This window comes from Tupaia chinensis, unplaced genomic scaffold, assembly GCF_000334495.1.
Source record: "Tupaia chinensis unplaced genomic scaffold, TupChi_1.0 Scaffold000568_1, whole genome shotgun sequence".
Classification (NCBI taxonomy): Eukaryota; Metazoa; Chordata; class Mammalia; order Scandentia; family Tupaiidae; genus Tupaia; species Tupaia belangeri.
Window position 1 is genome coordinate 1,090,588 of NW_006160082.1, and position 11,886 is coordinate 1,102,473.

Here is an 11,886-nt window from a genome sequence, read left to right on the forward strand (position 1 = left end):
GGGAAAAGAATCTGTCCAGGAAGTTTTGTTCAGGACTTTTTTTTTTCGTTTAGTTTTCGTCTACGGTGGGTTGTTTTGCTCCTGCGCACATCCCAGGGATGTGGTGCGAGTGGAAGGCTCAGGGCTGAGGGGCCGCCCAGGAAGGAGGGCGTCCAAGGAGGGCATTTGCTTTGATAAAACCCCTTAGTTGGCGTTCTCTCGGCGTTCGCAGGGGCTAAGACTTGGTTCCGTGTCTACACGTAAAGCCAAGATATGCTGCCTGGTCATCTTGCTCGAGCTGGAGAGCTATTCTGGAAAGCTCTCCCGAATACGTCATGATCCTTGCTCTCGCTGTGCGCGGTCCCGCCCGTACGGATTTCGGTTTTGGTTTTTAGAACTGTAAAACGGCCCTGTGGGAAACTAGTTCTCGGTCCCGAGGCAGAGGCTTGCAGGGGCAAACCTGAACCAGCCTGACACATGCCACTAGACGTTGACCGAAAATCATTTTGATCATATCAACTTACTTGCCTTTTTTAGGCAAATGGGATGTTTGTGTGTGCACCCGGTTTTCATTGGTCTGTGACATCCACCTCTGCAGGAAAAAAAAAGGGGGGGGGAGTGCTCAATCTTTTACTCTATCAAAAGTGATCACTGTTCAGAACTCACGCTCCTTTCAGTGGATGTGAGTGAAAGTTAGAGAATAAGTTCCCTGGATAAGTTAGAGAGGGGAGAAAAGGTTTTTCTATTTTTAAAACCGGTGGCTGTCTTAGTTGAACAGGTGATGATATCTCTGTTGACTTTATTTAAGCTGCGCAGGTGCAAATTGGCTATCCAAAGGTGAATTCTGGAGCCGCCTCCCTGTGAGCCGTTGCCATGGCTGCAGGGAGAGGGAGCTGACGAATTGTGGGGCCAATAAACTTAACAAGGCCAGGCCCCTAAGATACCTGAAACCTGAAGTCTCCATAGTAATTGACTACTCAGGTTTATGTACCTTGGCTTTCACCATTCCTACCCTGATCCAAGATTGCTATTAATCGATACAGGCACACATAGGCGTGTCCATTTCTGTATTGACTAACACAGGTACACTCACAACCTGTGTAGATTTTCCAGTTACATGGTGCATCTGGAAGCACAGCTTTGGTACCGTTTGCTACACAATTTGATTTGTAAATTATTGCTTCTCTTACCAGTTGTCTTGTCTTAACCAGTTTTGAACATTTCATTACTGGCTTTTATCCCTTTTCTCATAGGTAAGCCATGATCTTCCCCTAGAGTACCTTCTGTCTAAAACGAACACTCCATTTTTTTGTGTATCAATCTGATGTCAAAGCACTGAGTTGAAGGACATTCCAAAAGAAAAAGAGTTGCAGCTTTGCATAATCCCCATATAGCAACAACCACTCGTGCCTCTGTAGAACACTAAAGTATTTCAGGGACCTCCCGCAGCTGCAGTGCTAGGAGCCAGCCACTTTGCTGGCTGCAGGAGGTACCGCAGAGCCTCGGTTTCTCCTGTGATATGAAGAGAATCAAATCTATCTTACAGAGTTCTTGTGAGGATTGCAGGATATGCACCGTGTGAACTGTACAACTACTGATAATGACATGCAGTTCTTAAGGCCTTCGTTGTGTGCTCATACTGTCCGACTCTGGGAGAGGACTTTCATTCAAGATTTTTCTACTTCATGGGAAGAACAGATGGACACACTCAGATCCAAAATAAACCTTAAATAGCATAGTTTCATTTTTCTTAATGTAGCTAGTATGCATATAGACTTTTTTTTTTATAGACTTATTAGCATATAGTGTCAGATGTGAGGGGCACTCAGGGCGACCAGCTCACACAGTTCGTCTTGATCTTTGCTGGTTTTAGCACTTCATGTTTCCTGGACAGCCCCTCTTATCCCAGGCAAACCAGAACAATTGGTCACCCATGGATGGGTTTTCAGCTGGTTGAGACCTGGCAGGAAGAACGGAAAAGGACATGAAGACTTCTTCAGTACAGAGGTGATTGGGTCCTCCGCAGCTGAAAGCTACTAAGTACAAGAAAATGGGTGCCCTCTGGGATCAGCAGTTAGCGTAATGGCTATGTCGCTGGACTCCCATGTAGTCGAACGCGGTCCGAGTCCTGGACCCGGTGGCTTAAACTCATGCAGGGCATGTGTGCATGCATGCCCAAGATCCGGAGAGGAGAATGGAGGAGAAGGGATTGTGGTGTGACCATCGCCCCTGGGGGGGGGATTTCTCACTTTCTGTCTCTCTGTCTCTCTCTGTCGTTCTGGCTAGCGCACACACCCTATAGCAAAAACCTCTCCAAAAAAAGAAAGGAAAATGGGTGTCCTCGTATGAGATGAACGTGGGTGACACCTGAAACAGCACATTCAAAGTCAAACTGATATTATCCACCTTTAATGTACTTCCTTCTCTCAGTTCCCACTCATGCTTGGTTTTGTTTTTGATATTTCTTAAATTTTCTGTCTTTAGAAAGCTTATTTCATTCTTCAATGAATGACAGAAACAGAAAGACAGCACCCTCAACAAGGTCTAAATGCCACAATCCACCCCAAGCTCCAGCCAGGCTTGGATTGTGGGCACGTGTGTGCTCAGCATGTTCAGGGAGGTCTCCAAACCCAAATTCAGAACCTTCTCATGTGAGTCAACCTCATGGAGCATTTGCATGGACACAGACCAACCCTCTAAAATTTTCTATTTAATTGTAATTTTTGTTTCTGGTAAAGGCTTTACCAACTTTCAGCCACTGTAGAGGGCAAAAGTGGCTTCTTTTGCCAGTCAGATAAAGTCTAATGCTACTGTGGTTGTTGCTCATATTCATAACTGAAGACATGCTATATTTCATTTAGAGGTCGATGAAAATAAAGATGGCCTATTTTCCTATCCAAGTTGATGAACTCTGAATTTTTCCATGGAGTCCAGGTTAAGGACTCACTCTCTGTTGCCTCATTGCAGTTCTCTTTATTTTCTATCCCCTTTCACATTCTTTCACCTTTCCATTCTTACTGACACCATTATAATTCAAGTTGCCATCACCATTTTTCCTCTTTTAAAAGTCTTTATTTCTCTTTCAGTCTATTTCTGCAGTTGTGACAAAATATCACAGACCGGGTCATTTATAAGCAACAGGAAATGTATTTTTCACAACTCTGGAGGCTGTGAAGTCCAAGAACAAGGCACTGGCAGATTGGGTGTCTTGCGAAGGCTCTCTGCTTCCAAGATGGCGCCTTACGGAAGCATGCTCATGTAGTGGAAGACCTAAGGGCGAAAGGGGATGAACCTTGAGTTCTCACATGGCAGAAGAGATGGAAGGGCCAGCAGCTCTCTGAAGCCTCTTTTATAAGGGCATTCATCCCATTCCCAAAGGCAGAGCCCCTACAACTTAATCATTTCCCAAAAGGCCCCACCTCCATGCCATCACTTGGGTTTAAGTTCCAACATATACATTTAGGTGGCATGTATACTTTAAACCATAGCAATCTTCCCACGCCAGTTCCATCCATGTTCAGCTGATGCAGTAATTTTTCTAAAACGCTCTTTTGACTATCATTTTCCTGCTCAAAGACCTCCATAGCTTCTCTTGGCCTATAGGATTAGTCCAGATTCCTGCAGCAGTTCCTTCAGAGCCTCTACAATGTGGCCTTTTCATCCTCATAATGTACTACCCTTGCGCCTCCTAAGTTTCTGTCAGAGGAATTGTTCTTCCACCTTTGTGTTTTCTCCCCTCCATCCTTTATTCATGTTCTTCCTTGTCCTAGATTTCTGAGTTCCATCATCTTTGGTCCAACAAAGTTTGAACATCCCAAAAGGCTCACTTCAAATGCAAAAATCAACTAAAATAAACTTTTTCTCCTTTGGGCATTTTATTTCACTTTCTTCTGTTACCACTTCCTACTATTATTACGGGTACTTGATGAGTCTTTGGCAAATATTTGTCAAGTGCCCCTTGAGAGTGTGGACTTATACTAGGGGCCTTGAGGATATAAAATGAAACAGATTTGGACCGTGTCATTTTTTTCGTTGTTACTTAGTTTTTATTTCATAATCATAACCCTAACTTTGCAATTCAGCTAGATTTGGAGGGAAATAAGGGAAATATGGAACCCAAAGACCTGCAGCGGGAGCACAGGTTACAGGATATAGCTAGCGGGCAGATGGGGTGGAGGAGTGCTCACCTGAGCTACAGAAGGAAGGATCTGGTGGTTAAGAGAAAACAAGTCAAATTCATTAGAGTTGTCCATAGTCAGCAATGGTGATCTTGCTGGTCTTGCCATTCTTGGACCCAAAGTGCTCCATGGCATCCACAATGTTCATGCCCTCTTTCACCTTGCCAAAGACCACATGCCTCCCAACCAACCACTCAGTCTTGGCAGTGCAGATGAAAAACTGGGAACTGTTTGTGTTGGGCCCAGCATTTGCCACGGACAAGATGCCAGGACCTGTATGTTTCAGGATGAAGTTCTCATCCTCGAAAGTCTCTGCAAAGATGGACTTGTCCCTCATATCATGATGGCATGTGAACTCACCACCCTGACCCATAAACCCGGGAATGATTCTGTGAAAGCAGGAATCCTTATAACCAAATCCTTCCTCTCCAGGGCTCAAAACATGAAAATATTCTGCTGTCTTAGGAACTTTGTCTGCAAACAGCTCAAAGGAGACATGGCCGCAGGGCTCACCCACGACAGTGTTGTCATCAAAGAACACGGTCAGGTTGACCACAGGTGAGGGTGAGAGACTCAGACAGCGGCGTCTGCAAAGCCTGGACCTCAGTTTTTGAAGGAGTTATTTTAGGTTAGGTGGTAACGTGTTTTCAAGAGAGGAAAAAATGACAAGTGTTTCAGCAGTCCAGAGAGAGTGTTCGGTCTCCTTGAGGGATGGAAGAACCTGTGTGATCGAGGTGGCATCCGAGGTAGCGTGGCGGATCAGCGCCTTGTGGATGTATGTGCAGAAGGTGATCCACACAGAGGTCACCCAGACCATAGGCAAAGGGGCAGCAAAGAGCAGAGTGTATCAGGGGAGAGGAAGAAGTTTGGTCTAAGGAGCATCATGAAAAACCAGGCTGGTGTCAGATTTGTCCGTACTAGATGATAAATGGCCTCAGACGCCAGGTAAGAAAGTAAGGCTACGCTTTATGCATGGAACCCACTGGAGAGTTTTGAGAAAAGACTGAGAAAATAAAAGGTAATTTAAGAATAGGTAAGTGGTAGTAAAGTGTGAGGTCAGTTTCACAGAGAGAGACTGTAGGCAGAGAGACTAATGACTGCAGTAACAAGAATAGCAGCAAATATTTACTGAGCATTTTTATGACTGTGTCCACAGGACGGTGTTTTTTTTTCTCCCTTTCACACTCTATACGCCAAGTACATGTGCCCTCTGGCAATAAAATAAGTAAATAAATAAATAAATAAGATTAGAGTTTGCATTACTTTAAATTCAATGAAAGGGACCAGCAGGTAGCATAGTGGTTAAGGCGCTGGACACTCCCACATGGCTGACCATGGTTTAAGTCCCGGACCTGGTGGCTTGCTTTCTCACTCCTCCTCTTTCTCTGTCTCTGTCTCTCTCTGTCAAATTAAAAATGAATGAATAAATAAAATAAAAAATAAATAAATTCAATTAAGAACTGACATATAAGCCCAGCAGGTGGCATGGTGGTTAAGGTGTTGGACTCTCACATGGTCAACCACAGTTCAAGTCCTGGACCTAAATGGATTGCTTTCTCACTTTCTCTCTCTTCCTGCCTCTCTGGTGACCACATATGCCCTATAGCAAAATTTAAAATATAATAATGATAATAACAGATAAAATTATTTTTTAAAAAGAACTAACATATATAAATGAAATTTGTCACAAGGTATTTTCCCATGAGATTTAGTGGAGTTGATGTTTAGATCAATGTTTGCTTATGATCTTGGGGAAAAAGTTCATTTATTTATTTTTTGGAAAGGTTTTTGCTGTAGGGCACATGCACTCGCCAGAAAGACAGAGAGACAGAAAGTGAGAAATCACCCTCTCCCCCCCCCCCCGGGGGATGGCCACGCCACAATCTCTTCTCTTCCATTCTCCTCTCGGGATCTTGGGCACGCATACACACTTGCCCAGCGTGAGTTTAAGCCACTGGGTCCAGAACTCAAACCGTGGTCAACTACATGGCAGTCCAACAACATAGCTATTATGCCATCTGTTGATGGCAAAAAGTTAATTTTTTTTAGATTTATTTAATTTTATTTAATATTTTTTAAATTTTGATATAGGACACACATGCTCACTAGAGAGAGACAGAAAAGGGAGAAAGGGAGAAAGCAAGCTACCAGGTCTGGGACTTGAACTGTGGTCGGCCATGTGGGAGTCTAGTGTCTTTTTAATTTTTAAGAATTATTTTATTTAACTTTATTTATTTATTTTATTTTAATTTGACCAGAGAGGGACAGAGAGAGAGTGAGAGAGAGAGAAAGCAAGCTACCAGGTCTGGGACTTGAACCACGGTCAGCCATGTGGGAGGCCAGTGCCCTTAGCCACCACACCACATGCCAGCCCATGGAATCCAGCACCTTTAACCACTATTCCACCTGCTGTCCCCCTAAAATGTTTATTTTTGTTGAAGAGAATATGTAATGATGGTATGAGTTATTTTCAGAACAGTTTACTAGTGAGTCTTCTTGTAGTCAACCACGGTTCGCATCGCGGACCCGGTGGCTTAAAACTCACACCGGGCGTGTGTGTGTGCGTGCGTGCCCAAGATCCCGAGGGGAGAATGGAGGAGAAGAGATTGTGGCATGGCCGTCCCCCCTGGGGGGTGATTTCTTGCTTTCTGTCTCTCTGTCTCTCTCTGTCTGTCTGGCGAGTGCACGCGCCCTATAGCGAAAACCTCTCAAAAAAAAAAAAAAAAGAACGCTGTCTTCTGGAAACTGAGGCTATGTGTACAAAATCTGTGACTTTCTGTAAAGTCCATGCTAAATGGTGCAGAGAGGGAACAAAAGCTGTTATCTGAAAATTTCTTTTGGATATAAATAATTAGCAATGGGAAAACTGGACGACAAACAATATTTAGAAACATCCACAATGCCTTGTTGCAAATTTTATTTTTCAATGAATTAAAAAAAAATTATTTTTACAGAGAGATTTTTGCTGTAGGGAACATGCACTCACCTGAGAGGCAGAGAGAGACTGAGAGATAAAAAGTCAGAAATCACACCCCAAGGGTGATTTCTCCTCCATTCTCCCCTTGGAATTTTAAGTGCATATGCACACACACACACACACACACACACACGTGCGTACGTGCGCACCCACCATGAGTTTTAAGTCATTGTGTCCAGGACTTGAACCACAGTCTACTACATGGTTCATTATCTAAGAGGGACAGAAAGTGAGAAATCACCTCACCTCCAGGATTGATAGCCACACTGCAATTCCTTCTCCTTTGCTCTTTTTTTTTTTTTTTTTTTTTGAAGCCACTGATTTTATTGATCTAAGAAACTTGTTAAGGACAGTGACTGTTTCATCAAAAAAGAAGCCAAACGGCATCAAACTGACCAGAAATGAGGGTGGGGGTGAGGGAAGGGGTCAGTAATCCACTCAGGAAAGCTGGTAATTGTCGCCACGGACCTGGCAGGGGAGGATGGAAGAGAGATGCATGCAAGAGCAAGGATTCCAAAACAGGGGCAGTGGTGATGGGGTAGATTCCCAAAAGACCGTGCAGTAGGTCAGAGGTGGGGATGACAAAAGCAACCTTTTTCTTTGCAGAGGACAGGGGAGGAGTCCCCACTCAGCTGCAAACTCTGGAGACTCAATGCTGGGGGCTGGGGATTTAGGGCTCCCTAGAGTGCATCACAAGAAGTCATCACACCATTCTCGAAGACACTCAACAGAATCCCGGGACTGCTTGGCATTCGTGCCACATGTGTCCTTCAGCCATTCCCAGAAGAGGTCTTCATCTTTCTTTAGCACCAGAAACTGACCAAGGACCACACAGGCCTTGTCAAAGCCCCTCTCCTCCAGCTTCTTGCCCAGGACTTCACCAATCCCAGCCAGGCTCCCCACTGGCTTTTCACCCATGGGCTCTGCCACGAAGTCTTGGTGCTTTTGGGAGGTTGGCATCCTGATCAGGCTTAATCGGCAGCTCCGGTTCCCGTAATGGCTACTCCCACCACCCGGCTGCTGCGGTCAATACCTCAATCCACTAGAACTTTCCCTCCTTCACTCTTCTGTCAGGATTTTGGGCACACACGCACACACGCCTGGTGTGTTTCAAGCTGCCAGGTCTGAGATTCTTACAGCAGTCAACTCCATGGGAGTCCAGCAACATAACTGTGAGGTCATCTCCTGGACCTGAGATTGTGTCTTTAATCTTGGTTTTTGTTACATTTATATTTGCTTGTGTCTTCAATAACTGCATTCATGTGTAATTACAAATATATTTGGCTAAACAAATACAGAATAGCTGAATGAATTAAAATAGTTGGAGGAAAAAGTTTTTAAAAAGAAGGAAAGCTTTCATAATGCAATTTGTAAAAAGGAAAACATTACATTATGTTACTTTTTAAAACATTTTATGTGACGTTTCATACATACAAAATAATATGTTTTTTTAATTGAAATCTTATTTTAGAGCTGTGTGATCCATCTTTTATTCAACATGGATTTAAATACATATATATATGTTTAGTTTGTGCATTAATTAAAATACTACAAAATTATTCCCACATTCTCATTTAAGCAGTTAGCTAGTCCACACAATCATAATTTTCTTAGTTATAAATCTGGTTTTTTTTTTCTTTAAATATTTTTTACATTAATTCACTATACATCATTACAACATACAAAATGAATTTTCCCTCCAGAATACACTGTATATTGGCTCAATCAAGCACATCAACATACATGTTATCAGCAAATAATTTTCCATTTCTTATGTCCTGTATATTTTGCTTTTTTTTTTTTTTTTTGCCATCCTTGATTCCCTATCCCTCACCCTCTGCCGTGTCCCACCCTCCTCCCACATTGTCTCTGGTATCCATGGTTGCTTTCTATGCCTTTTCCCCCCATTTAATTGATTTGCTAATGAACTTAATTAGTCTAGATATTTCCAATGGCAATCTGATACATACATATCCATGAACCCAAGTCTGACTTTAGGCATAAACCTCAGTGAGTAGAATGAACATACTATAAAGTAGTACCTAGCTGGGGCTATATAGCTTACTGCAGTCATCAAATATGCATTTTTTTTTTAATTTCGATAAGAACAATTTTAGTGTTTTTTTTTCTCCTGAAACTTTTTTTTTTAATGAATTTACATTCGTTCCCTGAGTATCATCACAACATACTAAATATGGTTTCCCATCTAGAATAAACTGCATAGAGGCTTAATCATGCATGTTATCATCAATAATATTCCATTTCAAGTTTCATACAAAATAATATGCTTAGTAAATACAAATAATTTGGCATAATATTAAAGTAAACCACAGCAAACCCACCACCCATTCAAATAGCTAGAAAACTAATACTAATACTTTGAAAAATATTTGCGTACTTCCTAATGTTATCTTCCTCTCTTCCCACCAGTTTGAACTGCATTCTCAATTCAAAAATATTTAACTTTGAAATATTTAACTTTATTACAAATCAGAAACAACAGGTCGGGTGGTGGTGCAACTGGACTCAGACGGGAAGGCCCCAGGTTCTCTCAACATGAGCCCCCTTTGTCCCTAAATATGTCAGTGTACGATTCCAGAAATAAAGTCATTCTATTACACAACTATAGTACAATGATCAGAATCAGAAAATGGATACAGCCTCAGGGTCCAACATTGTCTAATCCATGGTCCCCACTTGGCTTTTGCCAGTTGTCTCGATAATGTCCTTCCTAGCAAATAAACCTCTGAAGATGTCATGTCTCTAGTCTCATTTAATCTGGAATTGTCTCTTAGATTTTTTTCACAGTCTTACTAATTTCAAACAAATCAATGCACTGAGAATTTTTAATGAAGTCTGTGGGCTGGCAGGTGGCATGTGGTTAAGGGTGTTGGACTCCCACATGGCTGACCGCAGATCAAGTCCCGGACTTGGTGGCTTGCCTCCTCATTTTCTCTCTCTCTCTCTGTCCCTCTCTGGTCAAATTAAAATGAAATGAAATGGGACCAGCAGTTAGCGTAATGGCTATGTCACTGGACTCCCATGTAGTCGACCGCGGTTCGAGTCCCGGACCTGGTGGTTTAAAACTCACGCCGGGCGCGTGTGCGTGCGTGCCCAAGATCCTGAGAGGAGAATGGAGAAGAAGGGATTGCGGCGAGGCCATCCCCACTGGGGGGTGATTTCTCGCTTTCTGTCTCTCTGTCTCTATCTGTCTGTCTGGCGAGTGCACGCGCCCTATGGCAAAAACCTCTCCAAAAAAAAAAAAGAAAGAAAGAAATGAATAAATAAATAAAGATAAATGAGATAATTCTTTATAAAAAAGAAGTCAGTATATTTCAAGTAATGACTGCATTAATCGCTGTCATAATGCACAGAAAAAGGTTTAGGTGCTAATTATCTTTTTTTTTTTTTGAGAGATTTTTGCTATAGGGTGCGTGCGTGCGCTCACCGGACAGAGAGAGACAGAGAGATATAAAGCAAGAAATCACTCCCCAGGGGAGATGGCCACGCCACAATCCCTTCTCCTCCATTCTCCTCTCGGGATCTTGGTCACACACGCACACACGCCCGGCATGAGTTTTAAGCCATCATGTCCAGGACATGGACCGTGGTCGACTCCAGGGGAGTCCAGCAACATAGCCATTATGCTAACTGCTGGTCCCGGTGCTAATTATCTTGTTACATTCATTTAAAAATCATGCCCATGGAAATGGTAGAGCCAAAGATGAAAAAAGAAAATTAGAATTTGAGGGGTTTTTTTTCCACCCTTATACTACCCCAACCCAGTCTCTTTACAGAGACGAAAATAGATGAAGACATTTAGATGATCAATAAAAGTCCCCTCCTTCCTGGATCTCTGTATTTTTCTCCATAGGCGAACACTTAGTGTAAAAAGTCATTATAAAACACAGGACCAGCAATTGGTGTAATGGCTATGTTGCTGGACTCCCATGTGGTTGACCATGGTTCAAGTCCTGGAACTGGTGGCTTTGACTCCATGCTGGGTGCATGTGTGTGCATCCTCAGTGTGGTCATCCCCCCTGGGGGGTGAGCTCTTGCTTTCTGTCTCTCTTTCTGGCAAGCGCACACACCCTATAGCAAAAACCTCTCAAAAAAAAAAAAAAAAAAAAAAAAAAGAAAAAAAAAAAGAAAGAAAAGAAAAAAAAAACTCTAATAAGAGTAACACCTTGGTTTATTTTTATTAATTTTCTCCACAGTGTTTGGTTTGCCCGTAAGAATTTTGCTTGGCAATAGTTTCTGATACCCATGAAGGGACTTCAAAGGTTCATGGGAAAATGGAATTCATGTATGAGGATTTTTGGTACAAGTTTTTGAAATCCATGAATAGTCTTTTCTTTTTTTCTTTGAGAGGTTTTCGCTATAGGGCACGTGCGCTCACCAGACAGAGAGAGATATAGAGACAGAAAGCGAGAAATCACCCCCCAGGGGGATGGTCACGCCGCAATCCCTTCTCCTCCATTCTCCTCTCGGGATCTTGGGCACGCACGCACACGCGCCCGGCGTGAGTTTTAAGCCACCAGGTCCGGGACGCGAACCACGGTCGACTACGTGGGAGTCCAGCGACATAGCCATTACGCTAACTGCTGGTCCCCTGAATAGTCTTTTCATAATGCGTGTTTTCCGTAAACGTATTGAAGACCCTCTTGTATTTATAACAATAGCTTATACTTGATTTATATTATAATGTTTATAATGTAATGCTTGACATGTAGAGAAATTAAATGTCTCTTG

The 11,886-nt window shown here is 42.8% G+C and overlaps 1 protein-coding gene and 1 pseudogene across 1 annotated transcript; both read right to left on the bottom strand.

Annotated features, from left to right (window-relative positions):
- Window positions 1–4,190: 4,190 nt before the first annotated feature.
- On the bottom strand, window positions 4,191–4,898 carry LOC102487059 (peptidyl-prolyl cis-trans isomerase A). Its single transcript, XM_006158021.2, has 2 exons — window positions 4,879–4,898; window positions 4,191–4,744 (listed from the first exon to the last, which is right to left on the bottom strand). Exons 1-2 carry the CDS (start codon window positions 4,896–4,898, stop codon window positions 4,219–4,221), a joined length of 546 nt encoding a protein of 181 aa, XP_006158083.1. The 3' UTR covers window positions 4,191–4,218.
- Window positions 4,899–7,824: 2,926 nt separating this feature from the next.
- Window positions 7,825–8,094, bottom strand: LOC102473199 (barrier-to-autointegration factor pseudogene; annotated as a pseudogene).
- Window positions 8,095–11,886: the final 3,792 nt, after the last annotated feature.

What these genes read in the sequence shown, in the direction of transcription:
- LOC102487059 (XM_006158021.2), bottom strand. Translation starts at nt 4,898, where the DNA reads ATGCCACCTCGATCACACAG. An exon ending in ATGCCACCTCGATCACACAG is followed by an intron (nt 4,745 to 4,878) that starts GTTCTTCCATCC and finishes CAGGCTTTGCAG; the next exon opens with ACGCCGCTGTCTGAGTCTCT.